The sequence below is a fragment of the Neltuma alba genome, unplaced genomic scaffold (assembly GCF_004799145.2).
Source record: "Neltuma alba isolate B1F8T4 unplaced genomic scaffold, ASM479914v2 tig00012920_pilon, whole genome shotgun sequence".
In the NCBI taxonomy this organism is placed as follows: domain Eukaryota; kingdom Viridiplantae; phylum Streptophyta; class Magnoliopsida; order Fabales; family Fabaceae; genus Neltuma; species Neltuma alba.
In genome coordinates this window covers 160007-185069 of record NW_021637287.1, presented here as the reverse complement: position 1 = coordinate 185069, position 25063 = coordinate 160007, and the positions used below count along the sequence as shown (strand labels likewise).

The 25063-nt window shown below is 37.2% G+C and overlaps 4 protein-coding genes across 6 annotated transcripts; all 4 read right to left on the bottom strand.

The window, feature by feature from the left end:
• Window positions 1-946: 946 nt before the first annotated feature.
• Window positions 947-6749, bottom strand: LOC114732599 (uncharacterized). Its single transcript, XM_028919900.1, has 11 exons — window positions 6040-6749; window positions 5549-5633; window positions 4809-5002; window positions 3817-3899; window positions 2472-2517; window positions 2288-2344; window positions 2139-2193; window positions 1958-2058; window positions 1807-1870; window positions 1581-1714; window positions 947-1375 (listed from the first exon to the last, which is right to left on the bottom strand). The coding sequence occupies exons 1-11, from the start codon at window positions 6121-6123 to the stop codon at window positions 1202-1204; spliced, it is 1077 nt and encodes a 358-aa protein (XP_028775733.1). The 5' UTR covers window positions 6124-6749; the 3' UTR covers window positions 947-1201.
• Window positions 6750-8815: 2066 nt separating this feature from the next.
• LOC114732633 (UDP-glucuronic acid decarboxylase 6) lies at window positions 8816-13134 on the bottom strand. 2 transcript variants are annotated; one of them, XM_028919954.1, is made up of 13 exons: window positions 12997-13134; window positions 12342-12452; window positions 11702-11788; window positions 11473-11560; window positions 10979-11070; window positions 10708-10772; window positions 10524-10612; window positions 10041-10118; window positions 9839-9932; window positions 9607-9673; window positions 9461-9524; window positions 9343-9383; window positions 8816-9250 (listed from the first exon to the last, which is right to left on the bottom strand). In XM_028919954.1, the coding sequence occupies exons 2-13, from the start codon at window positions 12429-12431 to the stop codon at window positions 9068-9070; spliced, it is 1038 nt and encodes a 345-aa protein (XP_028775787.1). In that variant the 5' UTR covers window positions 12432-12452; window positions 12997-13134; the 3' UTR covers window positions 8816-9067. The 2 variants fall into 2 exon arrangements, with proteins under 2 accessions (XP_028775787.1, XP_028775786.1); XM_028919953.1 differs by lacking the exon at window positions 12997-13134 and adding an exon at window positions 12658-12736.
• A 930-nt stretch (window positions 13135-14064) lies between these two features.
• Window positions 14065-18678, bottom strand: LOC114732624 (UDP-glucuronic acid decarboxylase 5-like). 2 transcript variants are annotated; one of them, XM_028919943.1, is made up of 13 exons: window positions 18469-18678; window positions 17634-17748; window positions 16948-17034; window positions 16729-16816; window positions 16340-16431; window positions 16084-16148; window positions 15906-15994; window positions 15445-15522; window positions 15227-15320; window positions 14928-14994; window positions 14770-14833; window positions 14655-14695; window positions 14065-14487 (listed from the first exon to the last, which is right to left on the bottom strand). In XM_028919943.1, exons 2-13 carry the CDS (start codon window positions 17721-17723, stop codon window positions 14302-14304), a joined length of 1041 nt encoding a protein of 346 aa, XP_028775776.1. In that variant the 5' UTR covers window positions 17724-17748; window positions 18469-18678; the 3' UTR covers window positions 14065-14301. The 2 variants fall into 2 exon arrangements, with proteins under 2 accessions (XP_028775776.1, XP_028775777.1); XM_028919944.1 differs by lacking the exon at window positions 18469-18678 and adding an exon at window positions 17853-17938.
• A 2208-nt stretch (window positions 18679-20886) lies between these two features.
• Window positions 20887-23991, bottom strand: LOC114732592 (uncharacterized). The gene is made up of 3 exons (XM_028919890.1): window positions 23407-23991; window positions 22840-23007; window positions 20887-22718 (listed from the first exon to the last, which is right to left on the bottom strand). The coding sequence occupies exons 1-3, from the start codon at window positions 23944-23946 to the stop codon at window positions 21027-21029; spliced, it is 2400 nt and encodes a 799-aa protein (XP_028775723.1). The 5' UTR covers window positions 23947-23991; the 3' UTR covers window positions 20887-21026.
• Window positions 23992-25063: the final 1072 nt, after the last annotated feature.

The window sequence follows — 25063 nt, the reverse complement described above, 5'->3', positions numbered from 1 at the left end:
TTGGCCTGTTTTAACTGCCTGATTGGTGGGTATTATTAACTGATTAGTAGGTTGTGGTAGAGGACATTTTCGTCGACTATTTTGGTAATTTTGGCATATTTATCTAGCGAAATGGAATCTATCATCTGTTCAACTTTTCATATCCAGTTGAGTGCATGGGTCAAGGGAGGACAGGTCAGCAAATGAAGATCTAGAAATCCTTCCCTGTTGTGATGTTACAGGAGTAGGCTTTGATGCCATGCAGACGATGTCTGCGGCATTCATGTTCTTTGCCTGTTGAGAACTTGAGGTGTTTTTGTAAAATCTGCAGTTTTCATGTCTTGGGATCCGCATTACGTGCTAGTCAATATTCAGAATTTATTTGTACTGTTTGGAAGTTAAATTGAGAAAGGTCTGAAGAGCTTTCCACATTTAGTGAAGTTTAGTTGGGATTTGGCGGTTGTGCCCAACCTAATCTACGGTCATGCTGTGCGCACCTCATTGCTGCTTTGCTGCGGGAAGGATATACTTGCTGGCTGATCACAGTAGAAAATTAGTTCATAGGCCATCGTTATGAGAGCTCCGTCATGTGCCTCAAGGTTGCGGCATGATTAGATTGCGGACTCATCTGGTACTAAATCCCCTAACTAGTTAAGAAGCTTATACATTGTTCCAGCAAATCTCTCCTGACCGTCAGCTGTGGCGCCCAAGATCATAAACTGCCTCTTAACATCTCTTGAACAATCCAGCGCGCGATTATTAGTTCACTGTGATTCTTCGATTCTGATGTCATTTTGCGAGGAGCATACAAGACTTCTTTGCTGCAATATTGAGACCCGCGTCATCTTTATTAAATTGAAGTGTCCTGCGTTGGTTATGTATCATATTTAAACCGCCATCTATTTGAACAAAATTTGCGATGGGAGCATTTTTCTACCATTTTGTCTGCCATGGCAGGACAAGGTCGTGACAAATTTATTCGTTAAGAGTGATAAGTAGTGAACTAAATCATTCCAATTCCCACATATGGTTACTTGAAATTTGAATTTTAGATCCATTAAAACCTCGGTACTTGCACGAACATTTTTTGAAGTATGCGCCTCATGGAAAAATATGTGGGTCGTACTCTAATGTGCAACATCACCCCCACCCACAAAATAAGTGAAGGAAAAAGAAGGCAACTGTGCACCACCCTGATTACAAGACTTGGAAGCGGGGCAACTTATGAAGTTTTCGGCTTGGCGAGATTCTCCCAGGAAGAAAGGATGAACCTCCATAAATACAGAAATACTGCCTTCACACAAGAAACCACAAAGTTCCAACACGAGGAGGGCCAATACCATGGATATAGCAATCTGAAGAAAAGACTTATGAGATGCCTAAAATATCGCCCAACCTGTATCGCGTCATTAAAAGTTTTCAAGTTAGCGACGCAAAATTAACTAACTGACTGAGTGTCAGTATTACCAAGAAATAATGGCTAGAAAAAAAATTTAGGGAACGTTCACTCTGGCGAAAGCTAACAGGAATGGAGCTCATCAAGTTTACAGATTTAATTAGGGCACAACGGAACAAAGGAATAAAAAAATAGATGTACTCACAGGAAAAAGCAAATCTAATGCTTCCCAGGCGGCATGACGGACAGTTCTAGTGGGATACATTGGACCACCCGGAGAAGTCAAACTATACAAGCATGTTTTCAATCTCGTACTTGTAGTCAGTCTCAGTTCCATCCCTGTGATAAATATGACCCAAAGAATTCAGGAAAAACTGGTAAGGTCGCGGTATGAGTGTCAGCCTAAAGCATCTGCAGGATAAATATTGTACCCTGAAGTACTTTAATTTCTTTGAGGTAATGTAGCAGCACTGGTTCCACTTTTAACTTCTGAAGCTGACCAACAAAAGAATCTCAATAGGTTCAGACAGGATCAGATCTTCATTCCATAATGGTATAAATGAATACCAGTATTCAATGTACCTGATCAGTCAGTTCGGTAACGAATATATCCGCTGGACCACCAACCAATATTGCATTTGGGAAATCCGGGCATTGTTTCAAGAAGCTTTCTATCTTGTCAGCTGCAAGCAGAACAACATATTAAACGAGAATAGTGCAATTCCCACTGATAAGCTCACACACCATTCCTGATGATGTTTACCTGAGTTATAAAATACAATAAATCTTGAAAGCAAAAGATACATGTCTCGCTGAGCCTGAGAATTTTATGAAAAGTTGTGAATTTCAGAATGCAATTTCAAGCAAGAATAAACAAAAGCGAATTTTATTTTGTTCAGAGGATGAACTGGCCTGCACAGGAATTTTATTCAATCGTGAGTTGTCCAACGCAACATCCTCCAGAAGGTACTGAACTCAAGGGAAAAATATGCAAATAAAACAAGGGAAAAGACACAAATAAATTGATAAACGTCAGCATGTATTACAACATTGCTCCAAATTATTATAAACACAAGATTATTAGTATGACTCTTACATGAAAGAGGGACTGGAAACGCCTCGTGTTTGTTTGAATGTCAATCCTGTGCATGACCAATATTTCAGTGCAACGTTTCAGGATTAAATTTATCAGCATTGGACTAGGTCTATTCCGAGAGGTTATAGCGCATGCAAATGGAATTGTGAGCCTTTAACATTTGCCATCATTTTTATTTCTGCTGTTTGGATTCGGTTCCTTTTGAATTGACAATGAACAATAACGCAGAAATTGACTTGAAGGTGGAAGCAAATAATAAATCCACACGATCTCAAAACTGATGCGGAAAGTAGAAAACACTTCAACGTCTTCCTTTTAGAAGTTGAAAATTATGGAAGAATTTAAATTTCGAACTTGATCTATAGCGTCATATTATTGTCCAAGGATGATCCGTGAAGGCTCCCACAATTCATGTACCTAGAGACTGTCATACTGCTGTGGATTTCTGGAGGGATTTGGTTAGGAGGACTTGGTGTGACTTCTTTAGATATCCACTTGTGCAGTGGTTGACAGTGAATTTAAGAGAGGAGAATAAAGGGGTAGACCGTTCACGATTACAGGGGTCAGGCTGGAATTGTGGAAGAATAGAAATGATAGGGTGTTTGGCAGTGCTAATAGTCAGAAGTGTAAGAATATCGGAGTCAAGAAATATGGTTTTGTGTTGGGTTGATTATATTGTGAAGGAAGACGATTCACGAATGAAGAAGCTAGATATGATAGGTTGTCCTATCAAGAGAGGATGAAGGGCACTAGAGAAGGGGCGGGTGAAATTAAGTGCTGTCGGAGCTTGTGTGGGCGATTCAAGGGAGGAGCTATCTATGATCAGGACGGAAGTTGGATTTTGGGATTTTCCATTAATTTGGGGTGTTCATGCCTTTAACTGCAGAAGGAGGGGGCTTGGTTATGGGAATGGAGTTAGCATGGGAGCTATGTTTCAAAAGAGTTGAGGTAGAACGGGGATGCATTCGTTTTGGTTAGGAGCCTACGGAAGTGATTTGAGTCATTGGATCTACTGTATAAAACACTTGAAGAGTTACTGGCTAGATCGTGAGAGGTTTAAATGAAATACATACCTAGAATTGCCAAAGCTTGCGTAGATAGTTTAGCTAAAAATGGTTTCCCGTTGGGGATGGGTAAACATGTACGGGCTGTTGTTTTTGGAACAATGAAGTGTTTTGTTCAGACCCAGAAGGGCTCGTGAGCTCAAGGATCATTTTTGTACCCAGAATTAAAAAAAGGGTTAGCCTATTGGGAGATCCATAACTCACAAGATTAGATCAGGCCTTGCAGGAAATTGCAAGTAATAAACAACTTGCTGAACATTTAAAACAACTTGAGTTCATACCAGAAAACATTTGTGGCGCCTTGAACCAAAGCAGATGAGTAGCGAAGAAGCACTTCTGGATTATCAAGTTGAACTTCAAATAACTGCATAAAGATTAGAGGCGCTGAGGCAGTAGTCATTTTGTAATACAACATGAAGCCAGAGAAAAAGAGTTAGGTGCAAAGATAAGCTAATGGATATGTTTCCCTTTTTTGTACCAAAAACGCAGAGATTCATTTGCTTTGTTGATCATAATTAAAAAGCGATTTGCAGTTAAATAACAGTGGATACTGAAAACACAGAAGCTCAACTGATTCATATCTCTGATTATAAGGAGGTGCATAATTAATGGCAATGAATATCACAGCAATGGGGAGGAAAACGCTACCAAAACTATCCTATCAAATCTAGAACAAAATTAGAAACAGTTGTCATCGAACCTTGAATTCCTAGCTACGGTGAGATGAGATATACAACGTAACGATGTCAAAGTCCAATTCAAATGAAACATGATTAAAGATACGAATTAGATCTCCGACTGTAAGGTTATAAGTACAGAAAAAAGTTGTTCTTAATTGGCTTTTTTGCTGTACTTAGTACAAAGCGATCATGATGGAACTGGGAATATGCTGAAGTTCAGACAAGTGACCACACTCAACTAAAACAGCTTTAAATTATGGAAAATATCTATTTCTTTAAATTATCAAAATGCCATTTCAATAGTATTTAATTTATGAGGATTACGATTGAAAAACCAACGTCCATTTCATTCTATGTACTCACCTTCATTTAGTTGAAATAAGAAAAATAACTTGAAAAAAAAAGAAAGAAATAAGAAATACTACGGAAGCTTCAACAACTAGGTTCATTTTTTTTGCAGACAAGCCTCCGGTTCATCGATCATACTTTTAACACCCAGACAAAGAGCTAATGAAAGATCATACAACTAACAAATAAAAAGATCGTGTCAAGTAAACAACAATATAACACTATTGATGAATCTACTTACATACCCATTTGTGGAACAAGAGCGCAAAAATATGAGAAGCAAATGACTGGCTCCACAGTTGGACAATCAAGTCAAGGATAGGCTTTCCACTTTCAGGCATCCGCACAAAATAATCAGCAAGCACATCATAGAAACATAACAGGCCATCGCCATTGTTTGAAGGAGAAATTATATCTTCATCCTTGCCGAAAATTATATCTATTCACGTCAAAAGATTAATATTTGCAATCGGAAACTAAAAAAACATGATTTTTTGACTCCTAGAACACAGTAACGTTGATCCCAATAATCAACGGTTTTAGTTGTAAATACAACCATAGCCAAACCCTGCTCGTTTGATACAAATAATCCCTCGTTACTGAGAACTAACACTCAGTGCGCACCTCATCAGACCAGTTACATCAAGCAAAATATATAATCAGCAATACGCTTGCCATTTAGATTTTCTTTAACATACATAATATAGCTGAGAATGCATTGCTGAAAAGAACTATACGGTCGACGATGTAATCACAATTTCAAGCAAAGCAATAATATTCTAAAATATAAACATGTCAAGCATAGAAACAGTGCAGATCATAAAAAATGGGGTTCCATCTTAACTTGAACCACAATTCATAAGCCAGGCATGCCGACTTGAAGAAACCAAATGCATGAATGTGAAGTAAGCCTAGAATATAAACTAGTTCAGCGGAAAAATCACAGTGCTACTCGTCTATTTCTCATCCACCGTTTAGAACTCACCCTTGGCTCGGTCATCAACTTCTAAAGCTATGTCTGCAAATAGCTCCTGCAGCAAATTGCGCCTCTGTGACGAATTAGTCCTCGCCTGCAACAATTTATCAAACATAATTTTGTTAAGACAAAAGAAATCGCCTCCTTCTATATTTGGCCTTGGTAAAAGCATGGTATGAATTCTCATTAATTCTATATAAGAAAATAAAAAATGGAAAAATCGACAAATATTCATATCAAATATTGGCTGAAAGATATAGAATGACATTCACGGAGATTTTAAGAAAGAAATATTTAGTCTCAACTCAACAAATCCAGAGAGGACAACACAGAAAGAGAAGGTATTTTAATCTCGAGCACTAATTTTAATCAATACGCAATTAGCAAAAACTACTAGCCATATCATGCCGGACAACCGTTCAGAGATCCATTTCATTTTCTTAACATCCAGACACAGACAGAGAAATTCGAAGAGAATGCAAGATAAGTAGTTAACAAACCCGCTGGAGCTTCTTGTGAATGGCTTGAGAGAGAGCATCAAGATATCCAGAGCGTCGAGGGGCAGATTGAGCTCCGGCAGTCATATCCGAGAAAAAGCAAGTAGAAATCAAGAAGAATCGGAATCTCACGCACCACAAAACCCTAGTCCTGACTCGATACGGTCATGTCCTTGACATCAACAAAGGTGTTGGGGAAAGCACCGCGAGAAACCAAATCCAATCCACTCAGCAACAACAGGGAAAAAAAAGTTATGAATCGCAATCTACTGTTCGATATTATCCGACTACACCGACATAACGATCAACAACTCCCTCCGATTCTTGTGTTCGTTTTTCCTCAGCTACATCACACGTTGACATACGAATATACATAATGTTGGTGACGGCGTAAGACTCACAGTGTTTCTAATTTTATTATATTTTATTGATTAGTGATTTCGTGAATGGTGACAAGTCTGACGGGAAAGAGAGCGTGGCGGTGAGAGAGGCTGGCCACGGAGGAGCACAGTGTATTGATGGAGATATGCGAAGACCGGCCAGTATTTTGCGCTCTAATGCTTTGTTAGGTGGCGCGAGTGTGGATGAACATTTGTAACACGTGGGTGAATTCGAAGCACCGATTGAGTCAGATACACGCAAAATAATCGGATTCCTTCTCGCAGGGTATCGAACCGCCTCTTTAAAATCAAATTGACAGTTGCTGTCCCAGGAAATAATGACCGCCAAAACACTAAACAGGAATGGCTTTTATCCGGATAACGAATTTAAGTTAGTTGCGAAAAAGGACAGCGTGAGGGGCGGTCGCTGAGGGATTACTGTGTCTTCCCTGCTAGGCCTAGGAGCAATCCCAATCTTTTATTCTTATTTTTAAATTAAATACAAAATTGGATTAAAAAGATTGAAATGACCCTCAATAGGTAGTGGATTTAGGGGAGGACGATGGCTAACGGTTGTTGAGTAAGCAAACAATAGTGAAGGAAGAATGAGAAAAGAGAATACTCTGTTTAATAAGGGTTTCATTGATGTAGTAACATTTTGTATCAATTTTCCATGTAAATAAAATTACTTACCAAGTTAATTATCATGTAACCACGCAACCAAATACTCTGATCAGGATAATATTAAACTTTTACGCTACATAATTATATTGCCTTATAATGCACGGATCTCAAACTGGGAAAGAATTCTTTAAAGGAAAAGGTCCAAATCACAACTCACAATCTGCTTCAATCCGAACGGCGGACAGTGATCCGTGAAGAAGCACAGGGTGGCAATCACTTCTTATCCAACTATATCTGCACCCTTTATCCAAGGGAAAGGTCGCAATCAGAATTCCCAAAGCTGACTCGTCATTTCTTCATCAATCCGTTTTGATTTATTACACATTATCGTGACCACAAGACTACGGGGGGAACCCGGAGCCCATAAAACCAAGTAATAAAATGATGAAAAAGAACAGGAGCTGCATGAACGGTGAGGTTGTGAGTTATAACGTATACGCCCGCAACTGCGTCCAACAAACGAGCTGATTATCATTGCAGTCATAAAATTAATGAATCCAAGTTCTTAAAGCTCCCACGAAAACAAATACTTCTCCCGTCCTTAATATAAGACCTATTTAACTAATTTGATTAGATTAAGGAAATCAGGTAAGTTAGTTGATTATAAGAAATGTGACACATTTTTCCTAAAACACCATAATCATCTTTCTTAATACCTCCTCTCCTTCTTTTACTTGATTATGATTGAGGGAGTATCTATAGGGGTAATTTAGAAAAAAATGATAAATATGATAAATGAGTCTTATATTTAGGACCAAAACTAACTTAATAATTAGGTCCTATATTAAGGACCGGAGGAGTATCTTAAAATCATGTTCTCCCCGTCATTCTGGATTGTAGTAATCTTTTGTTGCAACTTGCCACAGACCCATGCTGTAAGCACCTTTTTTTATTTCTAACGCCTGCCTTTTTTGGCCAAACCTGAAAACATGTTTCTTTTCTTTTTACAGTTTTCTAAAAAAATTTTAAAACAATTACACCAAATCTAAAAAGAGTGAGAATATCCATGAATATAACGTGACTCTTTAAAGATTTTTTTTATTTGATGTTGACATTAATATTTGTTATGTTATCAACTTTCTTATTTTCGCCATTTCTGTACTTGGTTCTTGGTCCACCAATACACGGATGGGGGTATCCAATGTCGACTATATTTACTACATCCTTCCTCTCAATTGCATTGTTTTATTTTAGGATTAAATTGCATTTAGCATTCTGAAATATTTTTTAAAATAATTTTTTAAGTGTATCAATATCCTCAAATATATTTTGATACATCTAGCATTCTAAGATATTTTTACTCACCCAAAATTTTTTTTTATACATCCATTATTAAGGTGAAAAAAAATACTTCATGATACTAGACATCCTTAAAAAATACTTTAAAAGTACCGCATATATCACAAAATACTTTAGGCTGTTAAATGGACATGAGAAAATATATTGGGGCAATGGATCCACTTCAACTTTTTATTTTATTTGGGCCTCTGACAATAGCTTCGGGTGCAAACTGCATAGCAACGTCTTCATATCTACTACCCTAACTTTTAATAGAAAATCCATTTTATATAATTTGTTCTATAAAATAGGTCTTATATTAAGAATATTGAAATTAATTTATTCTGGGAAAGCATCCAGGTGTGATCTTCAGGAATGTGGATAGCCGATTTACATACGGTTGGAGCGAAAAAGATGCAACTAACAAGAAACTCAGCTTAATGCTCTAAAAGATGATTTTAAATCGAAACTGACATCAAGGTTGCCTTGATGTGAAATATAACTCAACAAAATAATCGTTTCAGAGACAAAATTTGGAGCAACATGAATTTAACCAGTAAAGACGAGAAAAAGAAGGGGGAAAAAAAGACCTTGGACAAATGCAATTACTTTGGACACCTGAATTTCAGGGTCAACGCACACTTATTCTCTCCTTGCGGTTGGACAAGACACGAGGTGTAAACAACAGTTTACTTCTTATCAACTCCAAGCCTGAGGCGGAAATCCTCTTCCATAAGAGGGAGGCCATCCCGCAACTTGACCTTGGGTTCCCAACCAAGCAATTCCTTAGCTTTCGTTATATCGGGTTTTCTCTGTCGAGGGTCATCAGGAGTATTCTCTACCATCTTTATCTCCACGTTTGGATTGATAAGCTGCAAAAGCCATAACGAAGCATTAACACCAAATATTGCACCGAGAGCTCGATCATCATATATTTGAAAATAATCAAGAGCTTTTAACTGACCTCCTTCACCGTCTCAGCGAGTTCCGTCATTGTAAATTCACCTGAAAAAGCAAACATTCTAAAGTCAGTACCCGACACGGGCAAAAGTTAAATGCAAGTCTTGCAGTAGAAACGTAACCTGGGTTTCCAAGATTGATTGGACCACTGTGTTCCCCTTCCATGAGACGAATAAGGCCGTCGACCTGAGAGATTTCAAACAAATATGGTCTTATTAAGCTAGTAATTCAATAAAACATAAACAAATGGCAAAGAAAAGATATTTACCAGGTCAGAGACAAAACAGAAACTGCGAGTTTGTGTTCCTGGAGATTGGACGGTCAATGCTTCACCCCTACAATAGGCAGCCGATTCAAGAGAGAAGTGAGCCAATAATTAGAAATAGGAAAAAACTAGGGGAGAAAAATGTCATAGCAAAGAGAAAAAAGGAGAAAGAAGATATAAGCAATCCATGCAGAGATAACAGCATATAATATAGTGTAAAAGGTCAGGTGTTTACCTAAGCGCTTGCGCAATGAAGTTGCTGACAACACGGCCGTCGTCAATATTCATGCGTGGTCCGTATGTGTTAAAGATTCTTGCAACACGTATTTCTATGGTAAAAAGGCATAAACACATGAAGGACTCAGCAGAGAAGTATTTGATACTGCTATACCCCTCTAAAAACGAGGCAGTGTAAGAAAAAGAGTTCAAGAGTTTACCTATTCCATGCTGCCTGTGATAATCAAACATCAAAGTTTCAGCCACACGCTTTCCCTCATCATAGCAGCTCCGTACCCCTGTTATGTACAATATATTTTAAGTGCTTAGAATATATAATCTTGCCTATTCACTATGACCCATTAAGCTTGACATGAAATAATTTTGATGACAGAGCTTTGGCTCAAAAAGTTCATCTCACATCATGAAGCTAATGCTTGCATGGTGGGGAAAAAAAACGGAGATTCAATCTTCTACTTTCTCAGGTTCAAAACAGAGCCCTCTTTGTCATGAAAGAAAAGGTTGATGGATAAGCAAATGGAAACATTGTGGTACACAAATTAAATAGAGAACAGGTCTTTGTGGGTTATATACATCAGAAACATGTCTACTGAACCATTGTGTAAAATGCTAACGACTAGCAAATAGCAATGCTTCCCCTTAAGAAAGCGACAGCACAAGATGAGTCGGAGATAAACAGGTACCTATGGGATTAACATTGCCCCAGTAGCTTTCAGGTTGTGGATGCACAAGAGGATCTCCATATACTTCTGATGTTGATGTAAGCAAAATCCTTTTAATAGAAAAACAGATAATTGAGACCAATTGCTGGTAACAATCGAAAATATTACTTTTTTATTTTTTTAAATAAATAAAATTTGCCCCAACCTTGCACCAACTCGTTTTGCAAGCCCTAGCATGTTCAGTGTGCCAATCACATTTGTCTTGATCGTCTGCAAAATTATAATTTCTCCACAGTTCAGATAGTCTCTTAAGTATTATCAGACAGCAAACTGTCAACCAGTAATGCATGGCATAAGCTAGACCATAATATATTGAGAGTATATGACATGCATGGAACTTGAGATCAAACTATGTTTTACCCCCAAAAAGAACAAAGAACAAAGAAAAACGAAAAAAGAAAAAGAATCAGGCATACCTTGACAGGATTGTATTTGTAGAAGATAGGAGAAGCGGGACATGCAAGGTGGTAAATCTGATCAACTTCAACCAACAAAGGCTCTGTGACATCTGTAAAGGGATAAAATAATGTAAAAGCAGATCAGTATCATCGATTCAAAGATGGGTTTAAAGGCAACGTGGATGAAAATGCACCAAGCACACAAAGCAGCATCGATGTTCATTTTCTCCGAGCAAAATATCATAACGCTGATCAAAATAGTGGTTGATCAAGTAACAGTGAACTATTAATTGCTTTTATGTTGCAGTGTACAAGTGTGAAGCTTCTGTTAGTTGCACGAACCTTCACAGCATTTTATTTAAAAGAAATCAGTTTCACCTAGATTTAAGAGCTCAAAGTTCAAACATAAACCTTCAAATGAGAAAAAAGGGGGGAAAATCACCCCCAGTATATCATCTTCTATGTGACATATTTGAGGGCACGACTTGTATGGAGAGAAAAAAGGGCAATACCATGACGCTTGAGCTCGAATCTTGGATGGCCAATCCATTTTTTGAGATTGTCTTTGGATCCAGTGAAGTAGTTATCAACAACTATTACCTGATTAAGGCACAAAAACCATAATTAGCTCTATGTCCTGTTCATATTTTATTACTTATATATAGATAATTACTACGAATAGAATCACCGAAATCACAAAAGCATAATGACTATATAAGTAGAAAGATCAGACGTGCTTACCTCATTTTTTTCATTTTCCATCAATCTGTCCACTAGGTGAGAGCCAATAAAGCCAGCTCCTCCAGTAACCAAAATTCTCATATTGGACTGTTGACAAGAATGAGAAAAATATTGGTGAAACAAAACATCAAGACCGACAAGTGATATAAGATGCAATTTACATATAAAAACGAAAGAGAATACTTTTGAATTCTAGGTATGCATAAGCAAAGGCAAATGAGATTTGTATTCTCTCTGAAGTTTCTGTTGTTTGTACTTCCAAGAAAGAGAAGTGTATAAATATATATATGAGATCCAAATTTGCAGTGTGATTTCATATCGAACTTATGATCATATTAAAAACGTGAACAAGTCTAAAACTAAAGACAAATATGCAAAGATTATATAGATAAGCATATTATGAAATAATTCAGGCGTTATTGCCATCAGGAAGAGAACAATGTTCCCTGCTTTTAAGCCATGATCAAATATAACTTATCAATAATAAAAATTTGTATTCACCTAAAGGCAAAAACAGGACATTAACCAACTAAATAAACATGAATTTGCAAAACGTAATCCAAAGAACAAATTAGCACTAATGAGAAAGACAATGTAGCAAGAAAATAGCTAATTATTTTAACAGATGCGACAGTTCAACCTGATAGAATTTGGAAAAACGCAAGGGAGATGGCAAGGGTGGTGCCTTTGTTGATGTTTGGTGATCCCCATTAGAAGAATTGGTTGCCATTGTTCGAATCCTTGAAATTTCCTGCACGAATATCCATCAGGTATATTTATTTCACCCTTGTACACATCCATTGGAAGGCTTTATCAAATTCATATTTAATAAAACCATTTGGCTACATTTAGATCATAAACAAGAAGGCCAATTGGTTCGCTTATTGAAAAGGGAGAAACAGACAGAAGGACATGCTCAATAGCAAGCGAATTAAGAAATCGGGCAAAGAGAGGACCTGATAGCGAGCTTCAGGGAGAACCAAACCAAAACCCTAAATTTCACTTCTGATTTGAAGACTCTTTAACGAGATACCATTTATATAGACGAAGAGATGCACATTTGAAGAAATCACCAATGCTAAAACATTTAAAAATAAAATAAAATAAAATGAAAACCCACAACAAACAAATTCAATTTCAAAGCCTTCGAACTCACGGAAAGTTGAAGGCAATCATGAAAGCTCCTGGGCAACAACAACAGTTATCGAAACCATACCAAACTGTTCTCGTCACAATGAAGTAAATAAGCGAAAATCCAGCATTAAAGTTTCTGTCTGCACGGAATGACTTGTTACCTTGATTAAGAGAACTCTGAATGGGGTCTCAACCAAAAGCGTTTGTTGAATTAAAAGATTTGGAAATTGAATCAGCGGCAGATTTTATAATCAGGAAGAGATTTGAGGTTAAGGAGTAGATCAGTGAGTGACAATTATTAATTAAGGATTTGTTTTGGCCCAAAAGAGATTTTTTTCCGCTAAAGATTAAATTAATCTATCAAATAAAGTTCAAATATATGCTAATGCCATCACATTTTTTCCCTCAATGAGCGAAAGCGAATATGCTGTGCCTGCGTGAGACTACATTAGTTGTCAGCGAAAGATTACAACGTGTATTGACCTGCCACGTGTAATGGCCCACATTGGTTGGACTTGGAGGTAAATGGGGACAAGACCTGCCCATCTACCCTCCATCTGAGCAACACGCTGGCAGCCTGGCAGTTTGTCCGAGGCTGTCTTTTCCGCAAAGTCAGATTGATCTCCTAAATCGAGCTGATTAACTTGAATAGAAAATATTAACAAGGGGGCCAAAATATAATTAGAATATTATTTTATAATTTAAAAAATAAATTGAATTTATTAATTTTAATTTTAAATTGCTGAATATGAAAGTAAGTATTTTTCCATTTTGATTTCATTTTTGTTATTCTTGAGCGCATGGTTTTTATCATATTTTTTATTGGGTATATCTTGAAAGATCTATCAAAATGGATGACGATATATTCACAACGATTCAGTTCCTGAAAAATATAGGCATCCAATATTTTAAAATTTTCAAAAAAGAGATATCATAAATATTCATTATAAAATACGCTATTGCTCCCGTTTGCAAGAGCCAAGAAGTCCGACCTAATTAACCAGATTTTTTGTGATAATTAACTAGATATTTGCATATGGGAAGACTTTAAGCATCTACATCTGCTGGTTTTCCTATCGTTTTTCCCACGTAGTCTTTCTTTGGGTGGTTAAGAAATTAAAATTTTACCGACAAAAAATTATGAAAAACTATTTTTCTCTCAGTCTACCGTAAAGATAATACTCGTTATCTCATATATAGACAATAAATATTCTGCTTGAAGGCGGCGGTAAGTTGAATCCAACACATTATCAATAGAAAAATTTCATTGTAGCTGGCAATTTCTTTTATCTTTGTATGCTATTAAACAGTAGCTGGCAAGCGCATGTACCCGAAAAGAGAAGGGAAAGGGGTACAGAACAAGGAGAAGAAGTTCATACTGAACTCTAATAAAACGTAGGCAACTACCAAATTAACTACGCATCTTTCATTACTCATGATGACATGAAGGGGCAAAATGTTTGAGTTCAATTCTTTTTTTCAACCCCAAGCCTGAGACGGAAATCCTCTTCCATAAGAGGAAGGCCATCTCGCAACCTGACATTTGGTTCCCAACCCAACAGTTCTTTTGCTTTTGTTATGTCTGGTTTTCTCTGTCGAGGGTCATCGGGAGTGTTCTCCACCATCTTTATTTCCACTGCTGGATTAATAAGCTGCAAAACCACCCACAAAACATTTTAGGTACAAGTATTTCACCAACTACTCCATTACAGGTATTTTGTTGACTGATATTGAAGAAACCCATTCCCGGATTTATAGAACTTTATACGGAATAGAACATAAGCAGACTACCACACAAGTAAAATGGTTTATAACTCACCTCTTTCACCGTCTCAGCAAGCTCAATCATTGTAAATTCACCTGAAAAGTAAACAAAAGACCCAAGTAAAAGAGGTGGGCAAAAGATAACAAAGGTCTTGTCATAGAAAATTAACCTGGGTTTCCAAGGTTGATTGGACCAGTGTCTTCCCCTTCCATGAGACGGATGAGACCATCGACCTAGTAGATTTCAAACATCGTACTATAGTCAGATCATCACTAATAACCCAGGATAACAAAAAACAAAATGAAAAATGTCATATTTCATATATACCATGTCAGAGACATAGCAGAAACTGCGAGTTTGTGTTCCTGGGTGTTGGACCGTCAATGGCTCTCCACTATAAGATACACAAGATTACACGGGAAGTCAAAGCAAGCAAACAACATGCCTATCAAACGCATTATTCATACTTTTATAAAGCCTTAAATTATCAACCGTTACTGTCAGAAAAAATTTATTGACTGCGTAGCAGCACATTGACGTTTTCTTGAAATATAAACAAGCCATGCAACAACATTGAAAGTAGATACCACCTCACTAAAATATCATAGACATTATTAAGCACTTACCGAAGTGCTTGGGCAATAAAGTTGCTGACAACACGCCCATCATCAATATTCATGCGTGGCCCATATGTGTTAAAGATTCTAGCAATGCGTATTTCTGTGATATGATGTAAGTTGACATATCAAGAAGTTGGAAACAAAGGAAAACTTGAAGTGGAATCACCCTCAACATAGAAAAGATACTTAAAATTAAAACAAACAAGAAAAACGACAAGACGTACCTATTCCATGCTGCCTATGATAATCAAACATCAAAGTTTCCGCAACACGCTTCCCCTCATCATAGCAACTCCGAACTCCTATTGTGGAAATACTCGAGTTAGACAATACCCTTATGATGCTTACAAAACATTCCCTTGCTTTCAAACAATATTTGATACACTATCATGCAAATCAGGAGCACCTCACACCATAAAGCTGAAATCTAATTGGGAAAAAGAGGCTTCCTATCGTTGTTTTTTTTTTCTTTCTTTGGGGTACGTTGGGAAAGGACATAACACAAAGAGAAAACGCATTCAAATGATTTCAGCTCATATTGATTAATGAATTCCCTGTTTGTCCGCTTGAATCGTTAATGATTAACCACTTTTCAACAAACTCTGCTAATTTATGGCAATCATAAAAGCAATGGAAGCTCATTTTATATGCCAAGATGTAAGTTTGGATCGATATAAGCACTTACCAATAGGGTTAACATTACCCCAATAGCTTTCTGGTTGTGGGTGCACAAGAGGATCCCCATATACTTCTGAAGTAGAGGTAAGCAAAATACTGCCCAATAAAATAACAAACTTGTTGGAACTAACTGATGGTATCAATTAAGACTCTAAAATGAAGAAAAAAGAATGAGATCTCCCAACCGTGCTCCCACTCGCTTTGCAAGGCCAAGCATGTTCAGTGTCCCAATAACATTTGTCTTTATTGTCTGTAACGTTTTCTTAACTGTTAGATTTTCTCAAGGGTAACTAGACAAACAGAACTTTCAAATCAATGATATTGGTATAAATGATAGCGTGAAGAAGAAAATACACAATTAATACAGTTGACAAGAAATTCTTTACATAATAAGCTCATGGTAAATGATAGGACATGCTAAATAAAACTCTAAAGACTCACCTTCACAGGATTGTACTTGTAGAAAATTGGAGAAGCAGGGCAGGCAAGATGGTAGATCTGATCAACCTCAATCAATAATTGTTCAGTCACATCTACACAGGAGGCAAGCACAGAAGACTCAGTACATATAACTGTGCAATCATACTTGTATGTATGGTATAATAGAGCCAGCTAATCTATAGCAATTGACTTAGAGAGCCTCAAATCATTTTAATCTCGAGTTTAATAACCAACAAACTTTTGTTGCATGGCCATCACTGGCTAGATCCAAGAGGCAAGCACCGATTACAAAGTGGATGGGCTAGAATTTGATCTGCAATCGCAACTAAGATGCCAAAATGCGAAGTTGTGGAGATTGGTAGAGAGATAAAGATGAAAATTGAACATACCATGACGGATTAGCTCAAATCTTGGATGACCAATCCATTTTCTAAGGTTGTCCTTTGATCCGGTGAAGAAGTTATCAACAACAATGACCTAATAAGCCAAAAATATGAAACCAAGATTTTATTTCACCTGGCAAACTCAGCATGGCATTTTGCTAGAAAATTTATCAGATCATCAACAAACTTGATGACTGTATTCAGAAAGATATTGAGCATGCCAACCTCATTTTTTTCGTTTTCCATCAATCTATCAACTAGGTGAGAGCCAATAAATCCTGCTCCTCCAGTGACCAGGATTCTCATATTGGACTATTGTCAAGAACAAAAGAAATATTGGTTAAACAAGAAACAAATTAGAAATGCCAATCATATAAAACAGATTATCCCAGCAAAAGCATCTTTCTGACAATCACAGAATTTTTCAATTATCAGATGGAATATGGTACACCGAACCATAGTTTTGCAAGACAATATGCAAAGGGAAATATAGTTATGGAAACGGAAGATTCTTTAATTTATCGACATGGCAGGATCAGTAAGTCTAACGTCCTCCCACTCCCAGCAAGGTCCAACAGACCTATTCCTGATCCCCGCAGGGAGAAACCCCTCCGATCAGTAGTGAAAATCAAATTACAGGCTGAAACTTAAATATTGAGAAGAGAGTGCCTCGTTTAGTTTATAATGGACACCAAAAAAAAAAAAATCAATGCATGTAAACTCAGGAATGTGGTGTCATTAAGATTTAGAAAACTCCAATTTTTGAGAGGTCTTAATCAAATATTTTGAAACGCGCAAGTATGCATAATAAAAGTTGAGACTTGAGAGCTACTAGAAGAGAAGAACATGCGAACAACCAGATCGAATTGATATGAAATTCTCATAACAAAAAATGATATGCGATACTTCACTTGAAAAAACTTCGAAAAACGCAAGGGGGATGGGAGGGGAGGCGATTTTGTTGCTTTTTGTTGATCTCCATTTGAAGAGTTCGCTGCCATTGTCCAAACCTCTAAAGTTCAATTCCTGCACGAATTTGCGAGCAGTCAATTCCTTACACTCGTTATATCAGAGTATTTCGACACAAACATTAAACGGGTCGTGTCAATTTTACAAGTCAATCAACTGACTTGAAACAATTCAACGCAGAGTCAATGGCTCAGATATAGTGAGGAGCGACTTCGGCGACAAGCAGAATAAGAGAAAGAGAGAGCTGGTAATAGACCTGATCTGGCATTTAAGCAAAGGTCAACCAAAATCCCCAACCACAGTTCTGATCCAAACAACCATGATCAGCGATCCATTATATAGAATAAGAGGTATCCAGAAAATTAAATGTCTCCCAACAAACGCGGAACTAATTTGAAAAAGCTACCCGAAAAATGAAGAATTAACTTAATTCGATTTCGGAGGCTTCGAATTCATGAAAAGGAGAAGACCATTATCATAAAGTGGCAGCGACAGACAGCAAAAAAAGGAATGAGATGTTACTTCGACAAATGATAATGGTGATTAATCTAGTGGTTCTACACATAAAAAGTAAATTGGTTATTAGAATTTTACGTTAAATCAAGCGACCTCAAACAACCAGATGCAGAGCTTCTTGCCGAAAAACAACTAGATGCAGAGTCAACAATGGCTCAGAAATAGTGAAGAACAACTCAAGAAACAGGAAGAAGAAATTTCAAACCACCATTCGACCATCTTAGTGATAAAACTTTGATCGCATCGGGCACAGTTGATTACCTATTGGGTTGGGTGCAGCGTTTTGGAAAAGATAATTTAAGGAGAAAAAGTGCCGAGGATTGAGATCCGGAGAAGGGCAGATTGAGAAGCGATAACACGTTTAGGGACGGATTAAATTTAGGATTGCAGAAAAGCTGATTCTGTGGGAGGGACGAAGGATGCTTGACTTCGAGTCTCCGGTCTCTGATCTCTCTACAAAAAACAGACTAACACGACTGCATGTGCCGCTACTGCGCGGGTTGTGTTGAACGATATCCTGCTGACGGCTGCCACGCCATTTGGATAAGACCTTACTGTGCTAAATTAATAAATTATTACACTGTGCTTAAAAACTTGTTTTATATTTATTTTTATTCTAAATATAAGATTTCAATCTATTTTATTTTTTATATTCAAATTAGTTCTTATAATAATGATAATTTTAATCTTGATTAACAAGAATATTTTAAGACAGACAACATCTATTTATTACAAATAACTAACTTAACTAATTTCTTTAATCTACTTAAATTAATTAACTAACTCTTATATTAAAGACCGAAGATAGTACTCCTCCGGTCCTTAATATAAGACCCATTTAACTAATTTGATTATATTAAGGAAGTTAGGTAAATTAGTTAATTATACGAAAAGTGACACATTTTTCCTAAAACACCATAGTCATCTTTCTTAATACCCTCTCTCCCTCTTCTACTTGATTATGGTTAGGGGAGTATCTATAGGGGTAATTTAGAGAAAATTGAAAAATATGAGAAATGGGTCTTATATTTAGGACCAAAACCAACTCAAGAATTGGGTCCTATATTAAGGACCGGAGGAGTATTAAATTTCGTACATATACTATTGCAACTTTTAAATTATTACGTTCGCAATTATAAGACCTCATTTGTAGTCTACAAATAAAATCTTATAATGAAGACTGGTGGAAGTTGTAATAACTAATTAGAAAAGTAAGGCGCATTGAGTCTCTACTCCTATTTATAAGACATAAAAATTTCAATTGGTTTGGTCTTTTTATAAAATTTTATTAAAAATTGTTTAGACATTAAATGTGATTTTTACTAATTTTATCCCTAATTAATTTTGTAATTCTCTTTTATCATTTGTCTCATAACTGATAATTTTGAATTTTATTTGCTCTCTCGTTAAATAAGGATGTGTACTAAAAAAAAGAGGTTTTGATTTTTACATATTTAATACTTTTAAATGCTTTTTTAAGCCACTTAATTTAGTTAATAAAATTTTATAAAACGTGCTTGAGAGGGTATTTTTAATTTTTGATCAAAACTTCTTCTTACAAATGACTCGTATTTAAAATGAGAGTGATATTTAAAATTCTCGCATGGTGTTGAAAGGATGTAAAGTCCGCCGTACATTAGCAGCAAATAAAACAGCGCTGATAATTGATTCTAGTTTCGATTCAAGGATGTTTGGGTAAAAACAAAATCATAGTGTTAGAAGTGTTTTTACAATATACGAAGTGAATATGTAATAAAGTTTTTCTCGATTTGCGAAAAGTATTTCTGAAAAGCATCTCTGGGTTAGCCAAACACCTTTTTAGTTTTTCTTTCACAACACTCTTAATATATGTTTTTTTATTATTTCAAGAGGATTTAAATTATTGTAAGCTACTTAAATGAATCTGCCTCCATATTTACTGCATGAGTTAGCTCCAAGTGACTTTAAATTGTTTTTGTTGACAAATTTAACATTCTTTTAGGAGCTGACATGTACGGGTAAACTTTTGAGCGCAATAGCAAGTACGTGTAGAAAATAATAAAACAGTACTACCTCCAATCCTAATTATAAGAGTCAGTTGATTAATTTGAGGAGATTAAAAAAGTAAGTTAAGTTAGTTATTTGTCTTAAATAGGAATTGTCTTTCCTAAAATACCCTTGCTAATCAAGTGTATTAACTAGAACTATAATTATTAGAAGGATTATCTTGAAAAAAATTGAGTAAATATAAAAGACAAAGTGGATTGGGGTCTTATATTTAGGATCAAAATAAAAGTCAAAATAAGATCTTATATTAAAGACCGGAAGTATTACTTGAATTTTAATTGTGTCGTGCTTTTTTTTTTTTTTGCGCTTTTAACTTTTGCAGTGAAAGTATGGATTTTATTGATTAATCTTTTATTGAAAATTTACCTTAATAGGAGGAGATTTAATCTTAGTGTCAGTGATATATTAGTCCATTCTGTTGAATAATTTTGTTTTTGACGCGGTTAATAATGACGTGCCCGAATGAAGAACATGAATATTAGTAGATATATAAAATAGATTTTAGTGATCTACACAACTGCCGTTGAATTGTTACCACAAGCCTGCTTCCCAGTCCTAGGTACAACAGTCGTGTTCGCAGATCTATTCCAAAGACTCGTAACATATTGTATCGGTAAATTTAGATTATATAAGTTAATGCATAAAAATGATTGTACTCTTGATGACAAACTCTTGCTAAGTAACGTGAAACTTCATGCAATCCAAAGTCAGTGAGGAGCTTTTTCCTAAAGTTTGAAGTACAAAATGATATTGCAATTATGTACCTGAACTTGTTATTTGGGTAGAGCATCGATTTTACAGGTTATGTGATACAAATTGACCTCCCTTGAAGGATTCTCCCATTGGACTAACTCTTTTATTGCGTCTTCAATCTCCACTGTCTTAAGCATATATGCATTTAAACAGAACCCCAGAGCGCTCAAACTCAGAACAACTTCACTCTTCAGCTCCCTCTCACCTTCTTCACCCCCATATATGGTGTCAACGGCATTCCTCGAGTGCTGGAGATACGACCCTATGGCTTTTTCCACGTCATCTTTGCTCAAACCAGAAGCCAGTCGGATTTTAGATTCTGGGGACATCCCCAATTCAAGATCACAGTTTATGTCATTCTTCTCAAGCTCTTTCTCTAGAAATCTAAGCGATTTGATCCTACAGATTTCCTCAACACTTTTTACAGACGAACAAATTACTTCCCTCATGTTTCCAATGTCGCGTTCTAGCGTAGCCTCTACGGTCTCTTTCCAGCCAGTTTCATTTCTCTGGAATTCATGCCGGAGGATCTTTAACGCGTGAGCTTCGAAATGCAAGAGGTCCGTCAATTCTGATAGCAACTTCAGGAGCTTATTGTAGCAAGCACTGTGAAAAGGCGTAAACCATAAGTTTGGTTCTTGGTTCGCTTCTGCAACAAATTTCTTCAATTCGTTAACCTGCTTTCTCAACTTCCTTGCGCTATCTTCCAAGCTTGTTTTCCCCACAAGACTCAGAGATCCAAAGGAATCGTGAAGCGAGGCTAGACTTCGAGCGAGTTCAATTTTCGCGCACGAAGAAGCTCGTTTGGGGACGAAGATGAGATCCGCCAGAATGGAACAAGACAGCCCGATGAAGGTCTCCATGATTCTAGCCGAAGCAAATTCACTTGGTGGCCCAAAATTTTTCCTGCCCAATACAAGTACAGCCCCAATGACTGCGGAAATCCCACCAGCTTTTCTATACATTCGGCTTCCTTGAAGGAAACTCGTGAAAATGAACCAAGGAAGAAGAGAGAGGAATCTTATAGGCAAGAACCTCTCAAACACGAAGCAACCTAATACTCCATACACGGTCCCTATCACAGTCCCTTGGAATTTAACGTTTGCTACTGCTAGTGTTGGTTCTCTGGTTGATACGAAGCTTATGGCCACGGGGAGCCCAGACCAGATCCCATTCTCTTTGCTATAAATCATGCCCAACAACACTGCAAGGCCCAAAGAGAGGGAGCATTTAAATGCTGGAATAAGCTTTGGGACTGTTAATGTCCCAGCCCAATCAGCCCACTCTTTTTTAGACTCGGTGGGATTTTCAATTTTCTTTTCTTCAATAGGAGACGGGGACTTGGCCATCGATTTTTTATGGAGGAGTTTGGCACAAAATAAGAAGAAAAAGCTGGGCAGGTCTTGGTGGGCCGTTGGAATGGTTTGAAGGTATTGGAGAAAGTTTGTTGTACTTTTTGTACTGGGTTCAGGAACGGTCAGTGAGCATCCATTCATGTTATGTTTAGCATTCTTTATGGTTAAGCTAACGTGATCCTCGAGTCTGTTAAGGTTGTGTTGAAGATCCTTATCAAGAATTGTAACGGGGAATGAATTAATGGTCCTTAAAGCCATTTCCATGCCTCTCAAGGTTGTATCTACCTCTTCAAGCCTCTCTCTCAAGCTCAAGTCAAGGGGTCTCAAAAAGGGAGGCCTCTCCCATTTCATGCCCTCCTGTTAATAAATAACAATTAGAAATTCGAATGGAAAACAGTTAATATTTATTATCAACGGACATATGCTGAATTCGTATATATATAACTAATCTTTATTCAAAGCGAAGAGAGAGCTGCACCTGGCAACACGCGATATAATGAAGGAGCTCTGTTCGGCCTGTTGCCAAAGACTTGGCACGAGACATCGACGCAACAGCAGCTGCCTTATCCTCTTCACATATTGCCTTCACAAGAATTTTCAGTCTCTCAAAGGTATTCTGAGCCAGCAGCTTGTTGTTCTGTTTCAACTGCACCAAACACCAACATAAAATATCATTAATGTCAGTATGTGATTATGTAAGGAATGAAAACGAACCAATTTTTGTTCTTTTGCCACGCTCGACTGTTAATATTGAGCCTTGTAGTTCACATGGACATGGATAGTGGACAGAGCACACGTAGCATTTATTCTATGGAGCATCTATTCTCCATAGTGGTACCGATGGTGATGGTGCGCGAATTATGATCATGGGGCTTTTGGCGCGCGCACAAATGTGATCGTGTGAGAAACTACAGTTCTCTTGTGTGCGTCCTACTTTACAGAGTTTGACGCCAACTACTGAATGATAAATTTTCTGGACATTCATTCTATCTTCAAAATACTCTATAAAACACTAAGTTAAAGCAAATAGTTGTAGAGAATTTACCTCAAGACATGCAAGACGAGGGAAGGGTATGAGCAATGCGAGAACACAGGCCAAGACTCCAATGGCGCAACTGGCAGCCAGGCGGAGAGGGTGCATGACAGGATCGGTGTGCGCGCCATTAGCATAAGCCATGACGTACACAATCACTATCTCGCCCAGTGCTATGCGTGTAGCAATCAAATGAGTCCACTCAGCCGGCAAAGCCACCACCGCAAATGCGGCCAGTGCCACCGCCAACGACGTAGTTCCCGTCGTCAGCCGGCTCGGCCCTATAAGCCACAAGCTCAATATCGCAGGACCTATGCTTTGAACCGTGGCGTAAAGCGCGAGCCAGCAGCCGCGTAAGGTGTCACCCAAGGCGGCGTCGTTTACAATGAGAATAACTGTGACATAGGAGAATGCAGGGAAGGTGATCGTCTGTTGAATTGAGGAAGGACCGAAAAGGGTGATGCAACCGACGATGGTGCAGGCTAAGGCAGTTCGGAATGCTGAGGCCAGGCACCGTCGCCATAAAGCTTTGGAACCACCGAGGGCAGGCATGCTTAAATGAAGAAGCTTATATTAACAAAGCCGTATGAGGTGGCTTTGTTATAGCTTCTTGGGGTTAACAGAGTGCTGAAAATTGGAAGCGAGGTCGGGTTCTTATAAAGAGAAGGACATGGTAGAGAAGGCGAGTGATGGGACCACCAGAAAGTGCGCGCGATTAATGTATTCGCAGCAACCAGTGACGATGACTGTGTGGCTGAAGCAGTGGCCAATGTGGACCTAGTTTGAATATTTTAGCATGTTAGAAAAAAAATGAAGCTCTGAGTATTTCATCGAAACTCATGATAAATAATACTTTAGTTTTTTTTCATTGCTTTATTTTCAAGGACATCATGCATTAAATACTATATCTCTCGGACAGGATCAATGCGTGTGTGTGTATAATAATATTTAACATAATGCCGCTGCCTTGAATCCCCTGTCTGCATAAGACGACCATTTTCTTTTGTCCGAATCTGAACGTCAATTAAGTCGTACTCAAGTTGAGATTTTTTTTTATTGTTTTAAAAGGAAGGAGATGAGATATCCATGCTTTATTTTTATTCCATCTTTTCTTCTTATTCCAAGTATAATAATGATGTTTATGGCAGCCTTACTGTTTAGTCTTACCTAATTGATTCACAGGGTTTGCTCAGAGCGAAGTGGTTTTATAATGACTTCTTATTGCAAAATAATGAAAAAAATGGAGAGGAGAGGGATTATAATCCTTTTATCTGAGTCAAATTCTTTTAATTTCTTCTACAAAACAAGAAAAAAAATTATATTACGGTTCATATCTTTTGTTTTACAAATATCAAAACTTTAATCATTACCTTACAAATGAAAAGTGGGTTTAAGTTATTAGACTTGAAGGATAGAACGAAAATATCCAGAAAATTTACAAAGTTATTTTTAATCCTATAGAGATGAAGACTGCACGACTCCATTCCCTTTCAAGTTTATTAAAACTTTGCCTCCCCTAAACCCAATATTATGCTTGGGATGACTTGGTTGGGGAGAAGTGTAAAGGTAAGTTATTAGGAAATTACCTTATTGATTAACTTAGGTAAGTTTTATATACTATTTTGATTACTTATTGAATTTACCCCTATTTGAACCCCTAATTTATAGT

Excerpts from the sequence above, each read along its gene's own strand:
- LOC114732599 (XM_028919900.1), bottom strand. The coding sequence starts at position 6,123 with ATGACTGCCGGAGCTCAATCTGCCCCTCGACGCTCTGGATATCTTGAT. Across the intron at positions 2,194-2,287 it reads TGAATAAAATTCCTGTGCAG|GCTCAGCGAGACATGTATCT; the intron begins GCCAGTTCATCC and ends TAAAATTCTCAG. Across the intron at positions 1,871-1,957 it reads TTACCGAACTGACTGATCAG|CTTCAGAAGTTAAAAGTGGA; the intron begins GTACATTGAATA and ends TTTGTTGGTCAG.
- LOC114732633 (XM_028919954.1), bottom strand. The coding sequence starts at position 12,431 with ATGGCAACCAATTCTTCTAATGGGGATCACCAAACATCAACAAAGGCA. Across the intron at positions 11,071-11,472 it reads ATTCGAGCTCAAGCGTCATG|ATGTCACAGAGCCTTTGTTG; the intron begins GTATTGCCCTTT and ends ATCCCTTTACAG. Across the intron at positions 9,384-9,460 it reads AATCAATCTTGGAAACCCAG|GTGAATTTACAATGACGGAA; the intron begins GTTACGTTTCTA and ends TTGCTTTTTCAG.
- LOC114732624 (XM_028919943.1), bottom strand. The coding sequence starts at position 17,723 with ATGGCAGCGAACTCTTCAAATGGAGATCAACAAAAAGCAACAAAATCG. Across the intron at positions 17,035-17,633 it reads GTTTTTCGAAGTTTTTTCAA|TCCAATATGAGAATCCTGGT; the intron begins GTGAAGTATCGC and ends TCTTGACAATAG. Across the intron at positions 14,995-15,226 it reads TTTATTGCCCAAGCACTTCG|TGGAGAGCCATTGACGGTCC; the intron begins GTAAGTGCTTAA and ends TGTATCTTATAG.
- LOC114732592 (XM_028919890.1), bottom strand. The coding sequence starts at position 23,946 with ATGCCTGCCCTCGGTGGTTCCAAAGCTTTATGGCGACGGTGCCTGGCC. Across the intron at positions 23,008-23,406 it reads CTCGTCTTGCATGTCTTGAG|TTGAAACAGAACAACAAGCT; the intron begins GTAAATTCTCTA and ends TGTTTGGTGCAG. Across the intron at positions 22,719-22,839 it reads ATTATATCGCGTGTTGCCAG|GAGGGCATGAAATGGGAGAG; the intron begins GTGCAGCTCTCT and ends ATTTATTAACAG.